This window comes from Acomys russatus, chromosome 4, assembly GCF_903995435.1.
Source record: "Acomys russatus chromosome 4, mAcoRus1.1, whole genome shotgun sequence".
Classification (NCBI taxonomy): Eukaryota; Metazoa; Chordata; class Mammalia; order Rodentia; family Muridae; genus Acomys; species Acomys russatus.
The window spans coordinates 22,982,812-23,007,783 of NC_067140.1; the positions used below are offsets into that span (position 1 = coordinate 22,982,812).

The window sequence follows — 24,972 nt, forward strand, 5'->3', positions numbered from 1 at the left end:
GAAATCCATCTGTGGTCTCCAGGCGACACCTGGTGGTAGCTCCATCTCCGGCCTACAGTAGCAGTCCCCAACAGCACCTCCTAGCGGAGACCAACTCTGAGCCGGTCTGGGAGAGTTTCCTTTTAAAATTCAGGAATTGGAGCTTTAAAAAGGTTCTGGAACCTCTGGAGGCTGGCCCCTGTCGCTGATCCTGTCTTAGGTATCCAAAGGGAGATATCTAGGGAGTCTGTGTACTTGTCCACCCACCCTTCAGTCTCAGCCCCATGGGCATGTCCAGGGTACCTCGGCTGACCAACATCCCCTTAATGCTTTCAGAGTCTAAGATCCCTACCTCAATGCTTTCGATAGCATACCCAGAATGCTTTGGGAGGGCTCATTGTCAAAATTCTCCAGCTTTGGAGAGTTGTAGTGGGAGGGGACTTTTTCCTTTCTTCTTTGTATGTGTGCACGTGTGTGTGTGTGCATTGTGTGTATTACATGACTATGTTGTGAGCGTGTGTACATAGGCTTGTGTGTTCATGTGTGTGTTTGTGTTCATGTGTATGTACATGTGTATTGTGTTGTGCATGTGTGTTCATGTGTGCACCTGCATGTGTGCATATGTATATGTAGGTGCATTTGTGTGTGTGTTCATGTGCATGTACCTGTGTGTGTGTTCATGTGCATGTACCTGTGTATGTTCTTGTGTATACCCATGTGTGCATGTACATGTGTGTATATGTATACATGTGTGTGCATGTGTGTGCATCTGTGGAGGGTAAATGTCCACAATAGTGCTTCTCCTCAGGCACCATCCTCTTTGCTTTATAAAACATGATTTCTTGCTGGCCTGGAACTCACACAAGTAGGCTAGAATGGCTGACCAACCGATCAACAGTCAGTCTCCATCAGTCTGGCCTCTTATTTTCTGGGAATCAAACCTGGTCCTCAATGCAATGGACCCAACTCCCCAGCCCTCAGTCTCCTTTCTTCTATGTGTGTTCATGCGTGCGTGCGCACGCGCGCACATGTGTATGTGTGTGCGCGCGCGCATATGTGTGTGTGCATTGCGAGTGTGTTCTTTGTGTTCAAGTCAACATGAACAGACACACGCAGGATGTCTCTTCACAACTGTGACTTCGGGACTAAGTGCATGTTTCTAACCCTGGGGCCACATCCTAGACAACCTTCTGACTACCCCCTTGGAGTATACTTACAGCCTACATGAGTAAGTCTTTTAAAAAATGGGGCTGGAGAGATGGTTCAGGGGTTAAGAGCACTGACTGATCCTCCAGAGATCCTGAGTTCAATTCCCAGCAACCACATGGTGGCTCACAACCATCTGTAATGTGATCCGATGTTTTCTTCTGGCCTGCAGGTGTACATGTAGCCAGAGCACTGTATACATAATAAATACATACATACATAAATAAATATTTTTAAAACAATAAAACAAACAACAACAACAAAACAAAACAAAAACCAGGGTCTCGTGTAGCCCAAGATTGCCTAGAGGTAAGCTACCATGTAGCTGAGGACGTCCTTGAACTTAAAATTCTCCTGCCTCCACTTCCCAAGCTCTGAGACTGATTGTGTGTTTAAATACCCACACCCAGTTTTTGGCGGGCTGGGGACTGAACCTGGAGCTTCAGAAGCATTACACAACCAACTAAGCTACACTCCAAGACCTGCAAATTGTTTTTTAAATAAAAATGTGTATGAGTGCATGCATGTGTGTTTGTGTGTTTATACTGTCTGCATTAAGTCTAAGCAATATGTGTGCAGTGACCGCAGAGACCAGAAGAGGGCAGCAGAAACCCTGGAGCTGGAGTTACAGGTGGTTTTGAGCTGGAAAGTGAATTCCGGCCTTCTGTAAGGGCAGCAAACCCTCTTAAATCCCATCCCTCCAATCCTCTGTGATCTTTCAACAGCTGCAAAATGTGCCTCCCAGCACCACCCTTCTGAGCACTGGGAATACTTCGAAGGCCTTACTGTCTCGCCGTTTCAACATATGTAAACATGTCTTATATCCTGGGACTTCTACAAAACAGGGGTGGGTGGGTCCAGATTGGACAGGAACTGGCCAATTATAACCTTGCAAGTATATGGAACTCTCTAAATGCCCCTGTGACATTTCCCAGATACTCACAAACTGAAGGCCCAGATGTTGCTGGTATTTATAATTTTTCCCATCTTAATTTAGAATGTATAGCAACTGAACAAGTCAGGGGTGACACTGAGGGGACAGAGTGCTGTGCTTTCCTGGGGCAGCTGGAACACTGGGCCTTCTTGTTCCACGGCCAGATGTATGCTGCTGGAGTGATGGAGGGGGACAGACCCCTTTCAGGATGTCATGAGGGCTACACACGTGTCCCCCTGGCCAGTGCATGTGTTCCCTGTGCTCATTTTGCAGACAGGTCCAGGGCTCAGGCAGAAACGCCACCCTCGAGCCCCCCAAATTGAGCCCCACTCTTGAATTTTCAAATGACGCAGATAGCAGCACCCCTGACATTTCCGCAGAACACAAACCGCGGTGTTTTGCTAAATGTTAATGGGTTTCTGTGCCCTCTGCTGGCTGCCTCTGTATTCAATGCGCACTGCGGAGGCAGAGGCTGGAGACTGGAATTTTCCTCTGCCTCAGAGCCTGTTGTTCCTCTGCGGCAGCTCTGTCCTGGGGGCGCTCTATGAGTTGCTGAAAAAGCCTTCCACTTAATGTCCAGACCAGCAAGTTTACGGGAAATTATTAATCTCCCACTTTGGGAGTTATTAGTTCTGGGTGGAGACTCTTATTGTATAAGGGTTGCCTGGGTGGAGACTCTTACTGTATAAGGGCTGCTGAGGATTTATGAGTCTCTCTGGAATCCAGGAGGGGATCGATTCTCAGCGAGTAAACATTTTAAGCAAATTAAGTGCTGGTGGTATAATAATACAAATAATGCCTGTCATTTTTCAAATGTCTGCTTCGTGCCAGGCGTTTCATCTCTCGGATGGCAATGGGGCAGGTTTTATTACCCCAAACACTCCACAGGAGACAACTGAGACCCCAAGAGCTGGCCCAGGCCAGCCTAATGCCACATACTCCGGGGCAGAGGAAATATCTAAGGTGTGCACCAAACCACAAAGCCAGCGCATTCAGGGGTCGGTGTAGCAGTCAATTCCCAAGTGCTGTCTCTTCCACCAACATGACCGGTTGTGTCAGAGGGAGCTGAGGGTCTCAGGTGGCTGCCATTGGTCCTGAGGTCCCACAACTGATGCAATGCGGAGGAGGGCTAGGGAGATGGCTCCATCAGCAAAGCTTACTGTGCAAGCATGATGACCTGGGTTTGAGCCCCAGGACCCACATAAAGAAATCCAACGCGGAGCCTGGAGACATAGCTCAATGGTTCAGGGCACTGGCTGCCCTTGCAGAGGACTCAAGTTCAGTTCCCAAAATTCATAGGGTGGCTCACAGCCATCTGTCATTTCAGCACTAGGGGTTACAACACACTTGTCTGAGCTCTGCAGGCACCAGCCACATATCTGGTGCACAGACATGTGAGGGCAAAACACCTATATAGATTTTTTTTTTAATCTTTGAAAAAAAAAAAGTCCATCATGGTGGTAGACAAAGTACTTGCAATCCCATTGCTGAGGAGGTAGGGCCAAGCAGATCTTGGGGACTTGCAGCCAGCCTGGCCTTATTTGGTGAGTCTCCCAGGCCAATTAGAGACGATTTCAAAAGCTAAATAAATGGCGGATGGTATCTAAGAAACCACAGGCAGAAGCTGTGCTCTGAGTATGGCCCCAAACACACACACACACACACACACACACACACACACACACACACACACACACACACACACACATACACACACACACACACACACACACACACACACACACACACATTGGGGGTGGCACAATTCTAGCCCATGGCATGCAGAAGGCAAGGCAACATTAGCAGCAGAACACAGTTGCCTGTTGGAAGTCAGCTTTACTTGGATTTCAAGTGGAGGCTGGCTAGGCAGGCTTGGAGGGATCCATGTTAGCTGACAAAGAGCAAGGCTCTCTGGGTCCACACTGCAGGACTCAGAGAGGCTGCAATGGGGTAAATGTGCTCACCCAGTGTTCAGCATAAACTGTGCAGGGTCAAGAGGGCTTCTTTCCCCACGCGCTGGAAACTGGCCTAGTAAACACAGAGGGAGCATCTGTGTGTGTGATCCAGGGAGGTCAAAGGACTCAAGGACACAGAGACAGCTCTACTCTCTGCTGATGACCCTTGGGGTGGAGACACCAAAGGCTGAAGAGTTGAGAGACTAGGCCCACCACCTCAGTTCCAAGCAAGCCATACAGGCTGTGCTAACTCACAGCTTGTCTTGTTTTTGGCTTGTTTGTTTTTTAACATTTCCCACTGCATTGGCTTCCATTACAGAGGCCAGCTGCAATGACCTCTGTAGAGCCAATCAGGGAGAGAGGCTGGAGACCTACTAAAGGAGGAGAGGGAAAAGGGCACACTGGTCACTGGACAGACTTTAAGAGCCCTTGTAGTCAAGGCCAAAAGAAATCTGGTGACCAATGCAACCATCTTCTTCGATGCCATCCTGTGGCATGGCTTTCCAGAAGTATTTACCAGGCTGCCCTGAGGCCTACTGGTGAGATATGTCTCCAGCAAGGATGAAGAGAGAAATCATTTTCATGTTCCCCCTAAGGTCAAGGATACACCCTAACACTTCCAGGGCACTAAGATCCAAGGACTGGTCATAAGAGTTCAGAGGCCAGAACTAAGAAGTGCCCAGAAAAAGACTCCAAGTGGGTTTTCCTCTGTCTCTTCTTTCAATGGTCCAACCATCTTTTCCAGTGTTTCAGGCTCCCAGCCAACATCTCAAAGTGTTGGATATTTCTCAATCTTTTAAGCCACCTTGGGGGCAGGGGGCAGGAATGACTCTCTCCCATCTTCTACAAGAGACCTTGGCAAAGAGAGGACCCACCAAGACTCACATGAGCCTAGAGGGCTGCACTGTCCTGTACTCCATGCCTCCAACTCCACACAAGTGAGGTCCCTGAGGCTGGGCGTGGTGGCACATGCCTTTGATTCCAGCACTTGGGAGGCAGAGGCAGGCAGATCGCTGTGAGTTTGAGGCCAGCCTGGTCTACAAAGAGAGTCCAGGACAGCCAAGGCTACACAGAGAAACCTTGCTTCAAAGAACAAAAACAAAAACAAAACAAAAAAATAAGTGAGGTCCCTGGTGACCAGAAGACCAGCCCGTACATATGTTGTCCCCAGGATGTGGCAGAGCATGGCTCCCTCAGCATTCCAGACTTGATCCCAGTCCCAAAGAAATACTGAGGACAGGGCTGGGTATGGTGGTATATGCTTTTAATTCCAGGGCTCAGGCAGCAGAGGCAGGCGAATCACTCTGAGTTCAAGGCCAGCCTGGTCTACAAAGTGAGTCCAGGATAGCCAAGGCTACACAGAGAAACCCTGTCTCGAAAAACCAACAAAACAAGAAACAATGAGGACTGACCTTCCCTTGACCTTTGTTAGCTCCTGAAGTATGAACAATACTCTTCAAAGCATGTAAGAAAACAGCTTCAAACATAACATTCTATCAACCAATGGAAGATCACATAGCTTATTTCTGTGGGATATGCAAGTACATGTGTATGTGGGGTGGGGTGGGGTGCACATGTATGTTCACAGTGCTAGGAACAGGATCTGGGGCCTTGTTCATGCTAGGAGAGCTCTCCACACACAAGCTGTACCCTAAGACCCAACACAAGGTGTTGAAATTGTCTCTAATGAAGTGTCCTCAGGACCCAGAAGTGTGTCCAAGTGACCCTGCCCCAGTCTGGAGAACATGTCACCACAGAAAGCTTGACACTGCTGGCTGTCTAGCCAAGTGTCTAATTGGATTGGGGGAAATGGAGTGCTTGTCCCCAAAAGTGTGGGTCTCCGTGCCAGGCAGTTGGCTCTTCCAATAACAAAGACTGCTTAGCAAGCTCCTGGCAACACACAAGACTTGGAGGGACTCCACTTGTTAAGTTAAAAGGGTACCATAGTCACTCCTCCATCCGCACACCTCATTAGCTAAGTGACCTGACCCAATGGATTGGGGTTGTTTAATATCTGCCTATTGACTTTGGAGCATGTCTGCCAAAATCTGTTTGACATTCCTGATGCTGAGATGTGCTTTCCTGACTCTAACTGGGCACCTCCATGTTGGCTGATCTAAGACCATTGTCAGCAAAGGTCTTAATTTTAAAGTAAGATCTAGTTAACTGGGGAAGTTAGAAAGAAGGGCAGCCAGAGCGCAACACCCCTCTTACCTACTCTCACCTCCAGAAACGATGGACAAAAGACCTTTGACGCCATACCTGAATTTCAGAACTTGTGTCAAGATTCAGGGACACATATGGCCAACTAGGAGTGACAAGGTGGACACTACGTGTCACTGCAGGACCTGTGGCTATCCCTACACTGCAGACTTGGGAACTAGGAGTCATCCTAATGGGATGCAGGTTCCTTCTAGCACTTTTCCAGTGAAACCAAGAGTTGAGCAGCAAGGAACCATCCATCGGAGAGCAATTGTGTTTTCACACTGTCCTACTTCTTCAGAGTGTCATGGTGGTAAACTATCACGGGAGTCAGGTTTTAGTTCGGGAACACTCTAGACCTAGCAAGCTTTTGGCTTGGCTCCCTGTTACTGCTGGGTCCCAGTGCCCCCTTTTTTCAGGCATTGGGCCTCATCCCCAGCTTCCTTGCACTTGGTTCACCCACCGCTGTGACAGGCTCTAGGGTACAGTCTAAGAAGGAGCAGTGCCTGGGGCCACCGACAGGCTCCCAGGGAAAGAATGTGTTTGAGAAAGTGAGACAGGGGCCTGAAGTCTGTGGGGGACACTGAGTTGGCACCACAGGAAGAGGCTGCCAGCCCTTTTTTTTTTTTTTTTTTTTGGTCTCCTATGTTGTTTTCTCCACCCTTAAGGCCTCATGCCTCTTCGTCATGATAAGAAAGCAGCCCCATGATTGGCTATGTTTGGAGGTTCACAGACACCACTCCCAGTTTCTCTTCTGTCTCATACTCAAGCAGAAGACCCCCAAGAGCTGGCTCAGCCAAAACTGGGGCCCATCCCTGGGCATGGAAATGGTTAGCTGCACAGGTTTGACAAACAGATTCACAACCTACAGTAGGGCCGTGCTCGCTCTGCATGGTAACGGGTGCTATTATCATTCCTGCTATACTCCTATTATTCTGGTGCATTAGATGGCCTCACAAGGGAGAGATAATTGGCTACCATCAACCCAACTGGTATGATTGGGTGCCATTCAAAAAGCTTAAAATTAAAGGCTGGCATTGTCGGCTTGGTGAGCACAGAGTGGCTTACAAAAGAGACCAACTCACCTGCTCCATCACAGCCTCTCAGAGACACTGGTAAGAGGACTACCAATTTGGCGTCTGATTTAGATCTGTCCCTTCTTTTGTTTCCTAATGGGTGACATGGGTGCCACCATGGGGGCTCTAAGGTCACCCCAGAGCAGCGTGATGGGCAAAGGTGCTCAGGGGAGCTATATTGAGTTCTACTTTGACACAACCTTCGTCTTGGATTTCTCTGGAGCCTCCCTCACTACCAAGTTGGGGTTCTTGTTCCCAGATTTGATCATCCAGGAGCAGATGAACATCCTGCGCTCGAAATTTCTGCGCTTCAGGCGCCGCGCGATGGTGACAGGTGTCTCGCCCTTCATGTCTCTGTCATGGATGGAGGCGCCATGTTCCAGTAAGGGCTCCAGGCACTCCACCTTGCCCGAGGCTGCGACCACATGCAGAGGTGTTCTGCCCAGGGGTGATTTGCCCAGGCAGTCTGCTCCTGTGAGATTAAAAAGACCTGCTGGAGTGCGGTGCTCTCCTAGCCAGGAGTCCCACCATCTGACGCTGAGGTGCAAGAAGAAGGGGACCAGAGGCTATGGCAGGAACACAAGGGAGAGTTGATGCTGCTCCCAGGGACCTGATGGCCTCCCTTAGCTCATCGCCCCTCCTGTCTAGCCTGGCCCCGTGGGGCATCCAGTGAAGCACACTCAGTCTCCTGTATCAAGCCTATCACTGAATCTTGCTGCACACGGAGCGCTCCTTGATGCATTTGTCTACCTACCTCACTGCATTTGCTTATTCCAACACTATTTCCATCCCTCCCTTGTGCTAGCTACTGATTCCTTTTGCTTCCAAAGCCCCAGCTCCATGTGTACCGCCTGCCTTTACCCTTCAATGCACCATTCTGCATCCAGCCCCAGGCCCTTTGCACATGCTGTTCCTGTTACAGACTACCCTTTTGCATTTTCCCCTGTTAAGGGTTTCAGTAGCCTCCTTAACTCCTTCTCCCTGCAGCCCCTACCATTACCTCATACAAGCTGTGTAGGCACTGGGTTTAAGACACCCCATATGTGAGTGGCTACAAAAGTAGTCATTTGTAAGCATGGGCTTGCTTTCCTTCCTAAGATCCATGAGGACATAAACACACATGGTTTGAGCACTGCTCTTTTTATCTCTGGCACAGAGCTAGAGATACTGGGGAGGTGGCAGCCTGAGCATGGCCAGACCTGGATTCTCACTGCCTCCTGCAGATGGATGGGCTAATGACAGGGGTCCAGCATGGACTCATGGAATTGAATCAAATTCTGCGTAACAAAAAATCATGACAGAGAAAACAAGACAATTCAATTCAACCCAGCTGGCACTGCGGCCGCTCTAGCTGAGCTATGGCTGCTTGGTGAGATGAAGCTTAAGCAGGCTCCCAGAACGCAAGCACAACCCTGCCACCCCCGTGGTGGCTGCAGAGGGTGGAAAACTTTGCAAAGCCGGCTGTCATTTTTTTAACGGGTGTCTTCAAATACATCACAGTTCCATCAGAGCGAAGATGACTTTTTATGAGCTTAAAGGACTGTTGGGCTGTGAAAGCCCATCTTTCATTGTATAAGAGAAGTGCAGAAAGGCAGTGTGGGATGGCAGAGAACACGGTGCTATCAGCCAATCACCCTGAGCTCTGTGGCAGAGATATGGCTTGCCAGCGTCCTGTCTTGCCCTAGACAGTTGTCTCCTACCCTGCCTGCTAGAAGGGGGGGGGGGCGGGCGGGGAATGCCAGGAGCAAGACTGCAGATGAGAAGGAAGGGGTCCTACATGGAGGTGGTAGCTTAGGAAGCCAGAGGCACTTGTCATAACTTACCCCTTTCTCAAGGAAGCCATGTTCCTGAGCTCTCTGAAGATAGGGGATGTGGGATGGGTTAGTGGGTTCTGTTTCAATCAGAGCACCATTTCCCCAACCGAGGGAGGGGCATGACAAAAGATCCCTCCCAGACATCTGCCTAGACACACTGCTCGCTACAGCTTTTCACAGAGAGACAGACAGTCACCCTTAAGTGGAGAAATTATGAAAATAGAGTATGGGTGAGCATTTATTTGAAAGGATATTCAGCTGGCCTACTGGCCACTCCATGTGATACCCAAATTAAGGTCTTTTTGGACAATTGCAGAATCTTCCTCAGCCAGGGCAAGGATGAAGACAGACCATGCTTGGAAAGGACAAACTAGCATACCCTCTGGAACCTATCCAGCCCCTGCCCCCGTGTCTCACTGTCCTGGGATTTTTGTCCTGCCACAACAGAATGTTCTAGAGACCTGGCCCAGAGAAATGCAAGTCGCTGATGGGCATGCTATAAGTAGCTTATGACCAAGGAGGCCAGCAGGACAGGAGACATGTTGGGTTGGGTAGGTGAGAAGATTAGGGTCTAGGGAGCCACTGCTGGAGAGACAGGTAAGGCAGGCCACTCTGTCCTCCCAACCAGACCAGGCCGTGCTTTCTGCACAATTACCAAGCTCTAGAAGATACCGCACGGCATCCACGTGGCCTCTGTGAGCAGAGATGTACAAGGCCACAAACGCCCTCTGGGTGGTCCACTGCCTCCACCTCTCACCCTTAAAATGCTGTGAGTTCGCTGTTCGGTAGTAGGTGTCCTCACTGATGCCAAGACATGACAGCTAGGTGAGAGAAATAGGTCAGGGTTGTCTCCAGACTGTGACCCACACCCTACCATGAGAGGAAGTTTGCCCGGCCCACACCAAGGTGCACAGCAGGACTAGAGGGATGCTGACAGAAAACACTGCTTGGGGATCCATGCACACTCACAAAGTGTAGCTACCCCAAGTCAGGCTGGGCCACAGACAAGCCTTCTTGTCAGTGTTTTGAAAGTAGAAAACAACTTTGCTAGTGTGTCCAGAGGAAGATGTTTGTGGCCCTTGGGGAAAAATGCAAGCCGACACAATGTGGTCCCCCAGAAGGAACCCCAGAAAAGGGAGGTCTTCGTGGAGCAATGATGGCTTCTGTCTGTCCAGTCTATTTTGGGGCCCATTGTCTCTGTCAGCTTCTGGAACTTTCTGAACTCGGCTGGCAGACAGATAGCCCATCATAGAAGCATCTGGGGGAGACACAACTCCTCAGGGGTGGGAGGAGGGCCATGGGTACCACAGAGAGGGCTGTTTGGGGCAGGTAGAGGGTGGCCTGGGGAAGGGCAGTGGGGCCAATTGCACAAGGGAGGGAGGGCAGCAGCTATCTCATCAGGAAGGAGGGAGCAGTGGCACTGACTGGACTTCCAGGAAAGAGAGAAAATTGGGGGCATAGAGAAGTAGCTGGAAGACATTCTACAGCTGGGACCAGATAAGATTTCACCCTTGTTCCTCAGGTCTAGGGTCTGTGATACAGGGATCGCTGCCACCACCCTAACCCTGGATACATCCCAACACCTCTCCCTGTACCCAGCCTTCCCTTAACCACTGGTTCCACCAGGAAACTGCCCCTTCTTCCTGGGGATCTCAGAGCTCTATCCTCAAAGTCTTCTGAGGAAAAATCACACCCTTGCCCCGGTGCCAAGCATTCATCTTCTTAGATGGGTAGAAATTCCTGTCCTTCCTTTTCTCCCCCAGGGCCAACAGATAACCCGGCAGGAGGCCCGGCAGGTGCAGGCTGCCATACCAGGAGGCTAGAGCCCCGCCTCCCCACACACCCCCACGCCCCCCCCCCCCCCCCCCCCCGTCATACAGAAACCTCCTGGGTATGTCTGAGAGTTGCACACATGTCTCTGAGTCTGAGCACTGGACTGCAGCCTCCTGTTCTTTACTAGGCTTAAATTTGATTTTCAACTTGACCAACATGTGGACAGAGAACGGACCACCTGGGTACCACTACGGGTAGAGTACGTGGGTGTATAAACTGTAAATAAGTATACTCAGGGGACCCATAAGCCCAGAGTGGCTGGACACTGTCCGTCCAGGAGGCTGGTCTTTCTTCCCTACTCTGAGGCCTTTATTCAAATCCTTGTGCTTGAATCCCTCGCACCCTAATATTGAAAGAAGCGCGAAACCACCTTGCTGGGGTCCCCTTCCACGGCAGCCAAAACCAGTTCTGTCCAACCATCATAATGCCAGATACATAATGAAATAAGTGCTCCGGAGATGACATCGTAGAACTTCAGGGTGGCATCATCCATCAAAATTCCTATGGGGAAGAATGTTTCCTTTTAATAAAATTAGGACTTAGAGAAATCACTGTATCAGTTTAGACAGTATCTGGCCTTGAATCACACAAAGATACTTTTAAGAGCTTGAGCAAAGGGGGACAAAAATCCTACATGATAGTTGCCTATTTGCTGCTGCTAATGCTTTTTAGAAAATTAATTTGGCTCAGCTCAGATTGAAGCTGGACCCAAAAAAGAAACACACACACACACACACACACACACACACACACACACACACACACACACAGGCAATGATTTATAAAATTTTGTAATTACAGCTTGTCCTGTTGGGGAAAAAATACATGAGTCAGTGAAATCGTTTTATGAGGTAAACTCTACAAATAGAACCACTTAAATTTGAGCTATACATCACAGGGTACTTAGCAAGTTATATACCTCCAGGGAATGTAGCCGTTAGCTGGCTAAAGAGATGACAGTGACATGAAAGATCTTGCAAATGACAGACAGCCCACATCAGGGTTTTTCCATGTAAGTGCTTAACTGAAAAATTTCAACTAGGTGTCCTTCTCTGTCCCACGCACCAGTTCCTACCAACTCTACCCATAGCATGTCAGTTGCGCCCATAGCTAGCTCTTGCAGCCAAGGATGTCCCCTAGACATTGCCCCTGGTGGGGACGAGTTTGTCCCCATACAAGCCTATGGTGACGTTAGCAGCACTTATCAACACTCACTGTATTTGGACCCGCGTGTCAGAGCTCTTGCCTGCCCCAGCATGGATCTAGTCCCACAATCATAAACCCAGGCTCAGCCAGGCTTGGCGGCACACACCTGTCAATCCTAGAATCTGGGAGCTAGAGACAGGCTCACGAGTTCAAGACTACCTACCCTGAGATACATGAGGTACCGGCTCTGGGAAGGATAGCTGAACGGGTATTGCGCAAGGGACCGTTTTTAAAAATGCAGTGCTATTTAGTTTCTCTTAAAACACATACATGTTTCTCTGTCACCTGCTATTTAAGGAACCACAGAGAATTTGGAGTGATGATAAGCAGTCTGCCCAGGCTGTCCTAGTACCCTTTCCAGGTGAGCAGAATCTGTGAGTGTTCTGGTTTCTTGATAATTACTTTGGGTCTCTAGGCCAGACCTGAGGGGTACATATTTGAATCCTCACAATGACCCTCCAGCCTACATGGCTCTCCCTCTACTGAGGCTAGGCCTGGCAGCAATGTCCAATCCCACCAGACTTGTGGGCACCATCATGATGGCCATACTTGAAGGAGGAGGTAGACAGGGAACTCTGGTCGGCAATTCTCTTACTTGAGCCAGTCTGTCACCGCTCTAAGTCAACTTGACTTCCTAGCCACTTTGTAGACACCTAGGAGCGATAAGTCTCTCCACTTCCATCAGTTGCTGTGCAATCCCTGGCATATTCCCTTTGCAGATGGGCAGCTACTACCTTGGGCTCAGACAAATCCCACTATTATCAGCAGATAAACGATCACCAGGGGCACCACTCACCCATGAATTTGCTTGACTCCTTTAGACATGGCCTTTGCGACGCTTTCCCGTCATGATCTCACTTGACCTTCCCTCTGTAACCTTGGAGGTGGGTAGATGTGCCGGCCGTAGTCGGCGTAGCACAGAGGTCAGGCCTCCGACAGTTGCTAAGTGACTGCTGAGTCTTAGCACTGTGACATCACCTCAGTTCTCATTCCCTCTCAGCTTACTTGAATTTATTGTTCATTGGTGAAAATAATTGAACAAAAAGGGGATCTAGAGTTAGGGGGACACGTACTTTTTAAATTCCTTGTTGGGGAGCTGTTGTCCAGTACCCCTATTACACCTCACCTCATTCATAACTTACTAGCCTCAGACAGGCTCAAACACAGCCTCTTGATGAATAAATAAGAGAGCATCTTTCAACTAAATACATGTGGCATGGAAAAGTGTTTTGGCTTTGCCTACACACTGGCAGTTTGCAGAGTCATTCCTGTCCAAGAGGGAACAGCACAGAGAATTCTAGAGCTAGTGGGGGCTCTGTTCTCCAGATTAGGACACTGAGCCCAGGAAGGGCAGCGCCTAGGAACGCTGAGCTGAGTGTGGGGACAGGCTGCTTCCAGAGCTGTTTCCATCACTCCCAGGCCCTGCAGTAGTCTGCAGTGTCTCTGGGATCCCGGCTGCTCACATTCCCCTGGCAGCCCAGAGTTTTGTTTTTTGTTTTGTTTTGTTTTGTTTTGAAGTCTTTGTTTTCTTGAAGTGTTTTGCTTTGACTTCCATCAGGCGGGGAGATGATGGAGCCCAGAGGGGCTTTGACCCTCTTCTTATATCCTAAACATTGTAGGGAGTGGGGACAGGGACAGCTAAGTCCCCAGGTGGAGGGAAGGGCCTAGACAGACAGGCTGTAGAGCCTCTAGGCTGCACTGAGTGCCTCCCTAAAGAATTTGTGTAGACAGGGGCTTGTGGGGGTCCAGGTTCAAGAGAGCTGCAGGGACTGGGCTCTGATCTGCAGGGCTCCCTGTGAGCCCCCAGTGCAGGAAGGACACAGCTCAGAACTTGGGGTCTAATAAGCATGGACAAGGTTTGCTTTGAGCTCTGGGGTCCTGGTGAGGGCAGGATTTACTGTGGGTCAGGGGTTCCCAGGAGATCAAAGTTTGCTGTCTGGCTAGGGGTCCTGTTTTAGGAGGGATTTGTGGCAGGATTTGGAGTTCCTGCAGGGACTGGTTTAGGCAGTTAAGCAACTGAGAGAAGTCAGATAACTCTCCCTGAGAGTTAGGGTCTTGTTAGTGACAGGTTCTGCTCTAAATTTGGGGTTCTGAGATGAGTAGGTTTGGCTAAAGGAACTCTATTGAGTTTTGGGGGGAGGTCATGAGTCAAGGTTGCTTTGAACCTTCATTTTCTCGCAGGGACACAGCTGTCATCAGCTTTGAGATGCTCAGTAACACAGGGTTTTCGTGGGGGTGGGAAATCAAAGAGAGGCAGGCTTGACTTCACTTTGGCGGGGATGGGGCTTCTGTAGGCAGAATCTATTTAGTCCCTGGGACCCTGCTGTAGTTATGGGGAGCTTGAGGGATGGTTTTCAAAGGTGGACAGAGATGGGTTTGGATTTGGGGGTCCAGAGGTGGGCAAGGTCCACCTTAGGCTCTAGTATCCTAATGTAGCCTGGGGTTTGGCTGCACAGATGGATGGTGACAGCTGGGGGAGGGGTGCCTCAGAATTGGGTACATAGGCTCTGTGGGCGGAGTCTGCTCTGGGATTTAGGGTGCTGGTGTGGCCAGGGCAGCTAGACGACTTGAGGTTCAAACATAGCAGTATGTGGACAGACTGTAGGACCTTGAGGTGGCCAGGGTTTGTCTCAGCCTTCGGTATCCTTGTGTGGACACAGCCATGGAGGATTCCGGGTCCTGTTGGTCATATGGTTAGCCTGGGGGCTTGGGCTCAGAATTGGTCAGACTTGTTTTGATTTGGGGGTCCTAAGGTGGGTAGGGTTGATTTGGAGTTTCACTAAATGCAGTTCCTGGAGGATTTGGGGTTCTGAAGTAGCGATGGCTAGTCTGGGGTTCAGTCTTAGGTAGGTATACCCAGGACTTGGGGGTACCAATGTGGGAAGCATTTGGTTTACTATTAAGTTGTTGGAGTACTTGGGGTCCTAAGAGAGCCTAGATTCTTGAGGTTTAAACTTGGATTTAGGTTTGTTCTGGGTGTGGGGTTCCAGAACAAGCAAGGTTTGAGTTTTACCATCTCTATGCTCACAGTTAAAGAGTTTGGGGAGCTGCAGGAGTGGCTAGCCTGGGAGGGTTGTGGGTTCAGGCTTGGGTAGGTGTGTTCTGGCTTGGGGTTGTAGGATGGGCAGGTTTTATTTGGAATTTTAGCATCCTTGAATGAATACATAGTTGGTGTGATTTGGGGGGGTCTTTGGGAAGGAGATGTGGACATTCAGCTTTGTTCTGGGTTTGGGGGTTCCAGTATGAGGATGCTTGTTCTGAGTTTTAACAACTCTGTGTAGGCAGCCAATGGAAACTTGGGGCATCTAAAACAGTCATGGTATGCCTGAAGATTTGGCCACATTTGCTCTGGACTTGGGGGTTCCTAAGGTGGGTAGAATTTTATCTTTAGTTTCCTTAGTAGCCATTGGGGGTGGGGGGCTTGGGCTTCTGAGGCAGTGAGAATGACCCTGGAGACCAGGTACAGTCTTTGCCAACTTTATTCTGGGACTTGAGGGTCCTGGGTCTAGCTGGTTTCTTCTGAGTTTATGTAGCCTTGTGTAGACAGTTGATGGAGTTTTGGGATTCTAAGCTAGTTATTATTAGCTGGGAGATTTGGGGTTCAATTTTGGGCAGTTAGGCTCTGTTTGGGGATCTAAGACCAGCTTTGCCTCAGCTTTTGGAATGCTTGCATAGACAAGCTGGCTACAGAAGTTGGGTTCACCTCTCGGGTTTTGGTTTGAATCCAGGTTATCATAGAGAAAGGCCTGTCCCTGATTTGGGGCCGGGGGTGGGGGGGGTGTTATTTAGGCCTAGTTTTGTTTCAAGTGTGCAATTTTAAGTGGATACAGTTGTCTTTGGGGCTTGGGTCCCTTATGAAGAGAAACGATCTGGGTTGCCAGGTCAGCCTTGCTGATTTGAGATGTGATATTCTGAGTAGCCTGAACTTGCTCAAGGATGACTGACTGCAGCCTGAGACAGAAAGAATGCTTGTCAATCAGGTTCACCTTCATGTTTGGGATCTAATCAGACAACCCTGTGTCTCAAGTTGGGAGCCCTTGAGTGGCCAGCGCTCCAAGGGGCTTTTCTTGATGGGGCTCGAGGTGGTTGGGGTTGACTTGGTCACCTGGGGTCCTCTGATAGTTAAATGTGTCTTGGGGACCCAGGGCAGGAGTGGGCTGGGGCCCTTGTATGGGAGGAACTTATGGGGTGCGGGAAGGGGTTAGTTAGGCAGGGGCCACCTTGGTCCAGGAAATGCAGCCGTTGTAGGTTGATGGGGATGCCGACCATCAGATCCAGCTCTTCTTTGAGCTCCCGCACCGTCATGTCGTTGCGGCAGTTGGCCACGCGGAACAGCTCGCCGGTCTCCTCCAGCTTTACCCGCAGGAAGAAGATGTCAGGGGCCAAGTCTGGTGACACGACGGAGGCGCGAGGGGCCCCTGCTAGCCCCTTAGTCCGCGCGCGGGCCCGGGTGGAGGGCTGAGCGGTGCGCGCCCCCGCCTTGGGGTCGCGCTGAGGGGCGCCCCATTGCGGCCTCCGCGGACGCGGGCCCGCCACCGCCACGTCCGCCGCCCTCCGCATGGCCCGCGTCATCCCGCGCGTCATCGCCGCCCCCGCCCGGGCCCCTGGGACGAGAGAGGGGCGCCCGCACTTCCGGAGTCGGCTCCCCCGCACCCCTTTCCGAGGCCCTCACCAGCCTCCTAACGCTGTGGGGTAGTCGACTTCTGGTCTGTTCAGGGCAGACTGCATGATCAGGGAGAAACGCCAGGAAATGCTGGGCCCACCGCGTTTATAAGGTGGTCGCTAGGCTACCCCCACCCCCACCCCGTGAGCTCCTAGGCACACAGCAATCCAAGCTGACCTGGACCACGCTGGAAGTAGCAAAGGCCTGCGTGGAAATGGCATCAAACCCATGTGCCCTGACACTGCGGCATCCTTGGAGGCAGGAAAGTGTGGAACACAATTGATGGGGCAAGCCAGGCTTGAACCTTTTCAGGGAATTGGGTGGGTGGGGGCCCTCAAATGCCAGACCGGAAGCAAGGTCTTCAGAGGGTGGAGGAAGCACCAGGGGAGGGGCAGGGGCCAGAACACCCTTTAAAAACTGTTGTTACCAAGAATAAAACAGAAGCTTGAAAAACACATTTTGTAAAGCAGTTAGTTACAAAAATTTGGGCTAAGACATAAGAAATGGTGGTCCAAGCCACCCATCACTTGGGGAGACAGAGATCCATGCATTTCAAGGTGATATCCCTGGCTACATAGTGAGCCAGTGACAAAGGGAGGGTGATTTAATCCTTTTATATCAGAGAGGCTCATTCTAAATGACAGGTAATTGTAACTTATACAGTGAACAGATTGGGGCTTTTTACCAGGGGTTTTACAATCTTTTTTCTGTAGCCCTGGGTATTGATCCCAAGGCTCCAGTCATGCAAAGAAAGTTCCTAGCCATCACTGAGGCACAAGGCTTTTCATCTAACGAAGTGTTGTTTTTTCAATTTTTATTATTACTAATTTTATTATAACTAATTAGCTATGTTTCTTGAGACAGGGTTGTTTTGTGTAGCTCTGGCTGTCCAGGCACTCGCTATGTAGGTGAGGCTGGGTTGGAACTCACGGAGATCTGCCTGCTTCTGCCTCCCAAGTGCTGAGATTAAAGGCAAGAGTCACTACTGCCTGGCTTTTTTCTTTGTTTTTCCTTTTAGAAAACTATACTCCGTAAAGAATCCAAGGTTCCAGCTGAATAATTTTTCTTAGTTTTACACCAATAATTTTATTTAATATAACAATCTCCATTTCCTTGTTTGCTGCAGAAGGCCTGCAGTGTGCCCCACTTGTTTACTGTGGGCACAGTGGACACAATGTGGACTGTTTCTGTTTTTAATCTTTTGCCTCTAACTTTAATGAATTAACTCTATGCCAAAGCAGCCCAAATGTCACCTATTTGAGTTCTTTACACATTTCCTATTCTTTCTGGCATACTACAGACGCCTTCCTTCTCTTTTAAATAGAAAGATTAGTGGTATTTGGAGACCTGCAGGGTTATCCTGTATACCAGGGAACTCAATATGACTTTACCATTTATTTCTGAAAAGCACTGGGCCCCATGGGCTGCTGCCTACTTCTCATTAAACTCAGAAACACAAAGCAGGGGCAAACCCAGGAACAAAATCATAATCACATGTTTACAGAACACAGAATTAATGAAAATTGTTTAAACTATACAGCCTCTGTCTGTCCGTCTGAAATCCTAAAGTGGGAAGCCTAAGTTCGGTGTACTCAAGCCAATGTACAGCATGCTTAACTCCCCAAATCAATACTACTTGCAGAAAGTATGGCTTCCTTTCTTTTCTTTTTTTGAGTCTGAAGTATAGTCACCAGCAAGTGTCTCAGCGATCAGCCCCGCTCCTGCTGTACTACCTGAGCCCTTGGGTATGTTCACACTAAGACAACCTGATGGCTCTAGCAACCCTCAAAAGCCAACACACATTCCAAAGTTTCTGGAACAGGAAAAGGCTGAAGGCTGAAGGAACACGCCAAGTACAGCAGTTTATAATGGAATTACAATGCCAGACAGGAGCCACACCACAGAGGGCAACAGTGCTTTACTAGGTTGCTTTTACAAGGACGCCGTTCTAAAGGCAACTTCAGGGGCTGCCTCTGCAGCACTTCCAAAGCAGGACACAACTTCAAACGACATGTTTATTCGCTGGTAGAGGCTAGTGTTACATTCATTTATCTTCTTCCTGACAAGTTATTTACATATATACAGTGTTTCAGTTGGAAATAAAATACAATGCCATAAACTTCCTTTTTTCCCAGGAAGGGTCAGAGCAGCAAGCCAACCCAGAGAACATTCTCAAGCCTCTACTGAGTTCCTTTATTAGCAAGGGGAGCTGTATTTATGTTTGGTTTCCTTGAATAGAGTTTTGTTATGTAGCTCAGGCATGCCTAGAATTTTCTATATTGGCCTTGAACTTTGGATCTCCCTGCCCCAGCCTTCCAGGTGACGGAATTACAGATGTGATCACCTGTACCAGGCTCTGGGGGGAGATTTAATTAACACAGTCTCTCAAAAACCAAAAACAAAAAATATCAAAACCTAAACAAACAAATACAACAACAAACAAAAAACAACAAAAACAAAAACCTGCTGACCACAGCTGATAGTGAAGAGCCCCAGGCCACCAGTGCCTAGAGCCACGACTTTCCTACAAAATACCACCGGTCAGGTCTGCAGGGGTGGGAAGCGCTGGGCTGCCCCGTCACCCGAGATCAGCCTCCTCCAGAAGCTCTAACACAATTGGGTCCTCTTCAAGTTACGATTCACGAGTGCATTGGGTCATCCCCATGCACCCGCCCCAGGGTGCGAGTTCTAGTTCTCCAGTATAGAGGTGTCTGCAGCATTTGGCATCTTTGGTTCCAAGGAAGCAAAGAATGAAACATCTTGGTCCCGGTCAGACTGCAGAGCCAAGAGAGTCTCTTCAACAACTTCAAGATGATGGTTCCCAGCATTTCTAAAATATGCTAAGGAGAAAAAAGTTGGAGTTACATGTGCCATGAACTGTGTTTTAGAACATATTCTAGTTTTGTTGTCTTTTAAGTCATATGTCAAGACACTGGATAAATTTTTCAAGAATAGCCACATACCTAAACCGTTTCAGATGATAAAATGCCTTATTCCAAAAGTATTTCTAAGATTTTAATGGTGAACTGCTAGTAGTGACACCTGCTTTAAAAGTTAAAGTAACTAAACATTTAAAGGTTCTGCAGTACACAGGAACTGGCATGTGGGTGGAGCAAATCAGGGAGAAGGCTAGAGATGAACAAACAGGGGCCACACTCTGGTGGAGAAACAAGTCGGCACAGATGCACAGCTTGCACTGGGCATCGCTGCAGTAGCTCTAAGGTAAACTTTGGTTTCCTTTCACATCATAAAATCCCTTCCCCATCTAGAAAGTTGTATGATAGTTTGTGTCTGCTGTATCCTTGTTTTAAAAACAGAATTATATTCATCTCTTCAGCTGTCTCGTATCTCCTGTGTACTACCATCCAGTCTGCTATAGTTCCTTGGGGACCTAGCTGCCACCTGTCACAGCTAAGGGAGAAGCCAGCAAGGCCCACACACCCTTTTCCAGCAGTGTCTGTCGCAGGGTCTTGGCCAGAAGAACCCTCACATTTGGCACAGGGTCAGACGCCAGGCTCAGGAGGCTGGGAAGCAGGTGTTCCACAAACTCGTCCACGGGGACAGCTTCTTCACTCGCCACAGCCTGCAGAGACAGAGCCACAGCCTGGCAGGGGCTTCCTCAGGGTTTTCAAAGCAAACACACACTCTGTAATTCTAAAGACAGAATCTGCAGGTTTGAGAGGTGTGTACGCATGCCTGCGTGTATGTGTGTGTACTTTTAAATGTCAAGAACTGAATGTAGTTAACACCAGAAGCTAATTTTTAAAACTTACTCCCAAGGAACGGCTGAAAAGAAGCTCAAGACCTAGAGGGGAACCGTGGGCTCAGGAGCCAGGTAGGTACAGGCTCAACACTTCAACTGGGCGCTTTGAGGCCTCAGGTGAGGTGTTCAGCTTTTCTGAACCTGGTTTCCTCAATTGCACAGTAGCTGATTCTCTGTGCCAATCACCGGGCACAACACCACCACAATGCACACAGCTGCCACACCACCACCGCACCGCACACACTTGCCACACCACCACCGCACTGCACACACTTGCCACACCACCACACTGCACACACTTGCCACACCACCACACTGCACACACTTGCCACAACATTACACCACCGCACGGCACACACTTGCCACACCACCACCGCACTGCACACACTTGCCACACCACCACCGCACCGCACACACTTGCCACACCACCACACTGCACACACTTGCCACAACATTACACCACCGCACTGCACACACCTGCCACACCACCGCACCGCACACACCTGCCACACTACCACACTGCATACACCTGGCCACTAAGAACTCATTCAGAACTCCCCTCTAAGACAGGGATTGGCTGCTAGGCAAACACAGACATTGGTCAAGGCTCAGGCCCCTGAAAGCTGGTCACATCTTCTTGAGCACAGCACCAGATGCTGTGCACTGCTCCTCAGCCTACATGAGTGTGTGGAAGAAGTTCCTTCCTTTCTTCTCATGACCGTCCCTGGATAGCAAAACTAGACTTGCTTTTTTGGATGAGAACATTTTGTCCCAATGTGGTGGTGGCACTGAGAGTCTTAGTGCCCAACAAATGAGTGGGGGCTTTAGTCAGTTGTAGGAGCGTGGGTCCTGTGGGTGCTCGCTCCTTCTAAGGGAGGTTGATATCATGCTGAGTTGACATGATGGCAACAGCATCTAAGGGCCATCGAGTAGACTCTGCGTCTCACAGCTGATCTACACGGTTGAACTGTATCAGGGTAGACAGCACGGGACAGCACAGGAATAGTAGGTACACATCACTGTGCAGAATGCTCTGCCCAAGCCACTGGCAGGGACCTCATAAACAGGCTCTAGGCTAGCTAGGTATCACTCCAGATCTGCCTTGTCACCCTAGCACCTTCTCCCCAGAGCTGTGTTCAGACTGAAACCAACAAGTCTCCAAGTACGCTAACTCCTGAGCATTCTTCCCTTGCATTGTGTTTTTCTGGGTTTTCTATATCTTTAATCATAAGTTTTTGTTTTCTTAAAAAAGATCTTGTTGGTTTTTCTTGAACAAAATGGATTGGTGTCATTTCTTGTTTTTAATATTTTTTTAAAATTCCAGATAAATAATTAAAAGCATAAAAGAAAAAATTTCATTTCTGCTTTTGCTGCACAATGATGTGAATATTGATTGTTTTTCTTCAGAGACGGCTGTGCTGTGGAAAAATACCAGCTATATCCCTCCTGCCCAACAGGGGGCGCTGGTGAGTCCTCTCACTGCAGTTGTTTACCAAGCAGAGACTGGAGGCCCAGGCTTGGGATCAGAGAGGACGTCTTCAAAGATGGCTCTCAGCACAGCTGGACAACCAGCTCCTGGAGATGGCGCACAATCCCCTTTATCTTTGTGGTGCCAGAAGACAGCATGATGAAACACCAAAATGACTACAGTAACATCTGGGGGAACAAAACCCTTGGCTTTCTACCTCTGGTGGATCTTGGTTAGGTCAGTTATCTCATGAGTTAATGCGTCACCTAAAACAATTATCCCTAAAGGGATACAAGTGTGCCACCGTGCTCCACCATGGTCCATACGCAGGGGCTAACTAAGAGTCAGATGTGTCAAGATGGCTGCCATTCAAGAGGCGCTCCAGGCACTGCCACCACCCTGTGTGCCTGCCCCCAGGGTGCTAGTTAGAGGGTGTTATCAAGAAGACAAGGTGACATAAGCTTTAAGCCTGGGGGATGAAAAGGGGTTTCTACACTCTAGCCTACTGCTCTGATACACCCTGGATGAAGTATGACAGGGATAGACTGGGTCAGGTCTGGTGGGAGAGTGTGCTGGCTCTTCACTGATTTCATCTCCAGGATGCTCAGCACACAGTAGGTAGCAACCTTGTCTGGGGTGTGAACAAGGGCCCAGGGTGACCCTGGACAATACACAGTACCTCACACAGCTGGTTAGTCTCCTATAAGGTGAGGAGGCCCAGTAAACTAACCCCCACCCTCTGCCAGAGAAAGGAATCCAGAGGCAGATTCTCCCTGTCGGTGCTAACCTGACAGATGCAGGCAAAAGCCTGCCTTCCAACCCACTTAGGGCAGTGCCGGAACCTGGAGATGAGCTCCTGGATGAAACTGAGCCCCAGAGCACGTGCACCATGGCAATGGAACTTTCGCAGCATTGCCACCACCTGCAAGCAACGGGAGAGAGCCAGCCGTGAGGCAGTGCCGGCCAGCCGCGAGCGAGGCAGTGCCGGCAGAGTCAATTATAAGCAGCGCTTTGCACAGCACAGAGACATTTTAATGTTCATGTCCACCACCTTCAAAATCAATTTACAAGCAAAAGAAAGTAATTCTTTCAGTTCTCACTAGTACACACAGGGGAGATATTTAAATAGATCATAATAATACATATATGCACATAAGACTCTTCAAGGAGAATTAAAAAAAAACAAAGAAATTAACATTAGACAAATGCATCAAGCTGAAGGGTCCAGTTTTAAAAACACATCATTTGTGAAATGAGTAAATTGTTACCTTTGAGGACGTGGCAGTTTTATAAAATTTTAATATCATTAGGAAATTTAAAATCACTACTTTCAAGTAAGACTGTATTCCTCTGTGAGGCTGGGAGACATCCATGAAAAACAGGATCACTTCTTCTGCTCGAGGCTTTGCTCATTATGAATTGTTCTACAAAGCTGTGGAGAATTCAACAACAACAAACACACACACAAACAACAACATCCTATGCTATTATTTAAAGGGTTTCATATATAGAAAGATTTCTGCACAGTTCCCATTACGGAAGCACAAAATTAACAACAGACGGGTATCTTGAAAATTGATGAAACAATACAGCTTCTAACTGCAAAGATTAAAAGCTGGGCTTAGAGGCAAAATGACAAATAGAGCCAGAAAAGGAAAAAAAAAAAAAATCAAAACCAATAATGGAGTTAAAATGGAAACAGCGTGCTATTTACAGGAAGGGGCTACTGGCAAGGCCGGCTCCTTACTAGCTTGAAGGAAATCCAGCGGACTTGAGAAACTTTGTCTGCGCACAACCTCAGGGCAACAGGCCTCAGGTAACTGTGAACGTCGCTGGGGTCATAGAGATCCAAGATCAGGATCAGCTGCCTGCAACCACAAGCAGAGGGACCCCCTACCACATTAGTTACTAGGCGATTCCCGCTCCATCCCTTTGGCGGCCGCGCGCGGGCGCAGCGACAGCGGGAGCAGCTGCCGAAGCCGCCGTGCACCGAGCGCTTTGTAAAATAGGGGTTCGGGCGTTCAGGGCGCGGGTTTGAGGTTTCAGCGTCCGGTTTATGTTTAAAACGCACACAAAACTCTGCCCTACAACACCAGACAACGTAAAAGCAGCCACGGGCTGCAGTTCCCCGGCGGTGCCGAGGACGAGCGGGAGCGAGGAGCCGAGCGGCGGATGGCGGCGCCCTCACTCTTTACCTCGCTTTTCCCCCTCGTTCTTTTTCGCTTGCTTTTTTCCTTCGCTTTCAACACGGCTTTCCCTCTGGTTCTTTTTTCTCGTCCGCTTTCCCCTAGCTCGTTTTCGCCCGCCCTTTCTCAATCCCTTTGCTTTCCCCCTATATCGCTTCGTTGCGCGCTTTTTCCAGCCTAGCCGTCTGGCTCGCCCTTTCACCCTCGCTTTCTCGCTAGGTTTTTCCGCCCTCGATTTTTCGCTAGGTCTTTCTCCGTTTTTCTTCCGCACTGGTCTTTTCCTCCCCGGCTCATTTTTCTCGCTAGGTCTTTCCCGCTCACTCTTCCTCGCTAGGTTTTGTTTTTTCCTTCGCTAGGTCTTTTCTCCTCACTAGGTTTTTTTTTTTTTTTTTTTCCTCCCCTCGCTGGGGTTTTTTTTCTTTCCTCCCTAGATTTTTTTTCCCCTCGCTCTTCCTCGCTAGGGTTTTTTTCCCCCTTCCTCCCTCGCTCTTTCCTCGCTCGGCCTTTTCTCGGCAGATCTTTCTCCCCTCTCTCTTTCTTGCTAGGTCTTTTTTCCCTCTCTCCTATCTAGGTTTTTCTCCGTCTCACTTTCTTGATAGGTCTTTTTTCCCTCGCTCTTTCTCGAAGGGTTTTTCTCTGTCTCACTTTCTTGCTAGGTCTTTTCCCCCTCTCTCCTATTTGGTTTTT

General features: G+C 49.1%; 2 protein-coding genes across 2 annotated transcripts in view; both read right to left on the bottom strand.

Moving 5' to 3' along the window:
• Positions 1 to 11,342: 11,342 nt before the first annotated feature.
• Ankrd60 (ankyrin repeat domain 60) lies at positions 11,343 to 16,510 on the bottom strand. Its single transcript, XM_051144971.1, has 2 exons — positions 16,426 to 16,510; positions 11,343 to 11,500 (listed from the first exon to the last, which is right to left on the bottom strand). Exons 1-2 carry the CDS (start codon positions 16,508 to 16,510, stop codon positions 11,343 to 11,345), a joined length of 243 nt encoding a protein of 80 aa, XP_051000928.1.
• A 3,003-nt stretch (positions 16,511 to 19,513) lies between these two features.
• LOC127188372 (serine/threonine-protein phosphatase 4 regulatory subunit 1-like) overlaps positions 19,514 to 24,972 on the bottom strand; it is a 40,577-nt gene continuing 35,118 nt past the window's right edge. Inside the window, exons 15-18 of the mRNA XM_051144853.1 lie at positions 23,847 to 23,967; positions 22,887 to 23,021; positions 20,310 to 20,451; positions 19,514 to 19,708 (exon numbers count right to left, since the gene is read on the bottom strand). Coding sequence (XP_051000810.1) covers positions 19,557 to 19,708; positions 20,310 to 20,451; positions 22,887 to 23,021; positions 23,847 to 23,967 — 550 coding nt within the window. The 3' untranslated portion in view covers positions 19,514 to 19,556. The remainder of the gene's footprint in view (positions 19,709 to 20,309; positions 20,452 to 22,886; positions 23,022 to 23,846; positions 23,968 to 24,972) is intronic.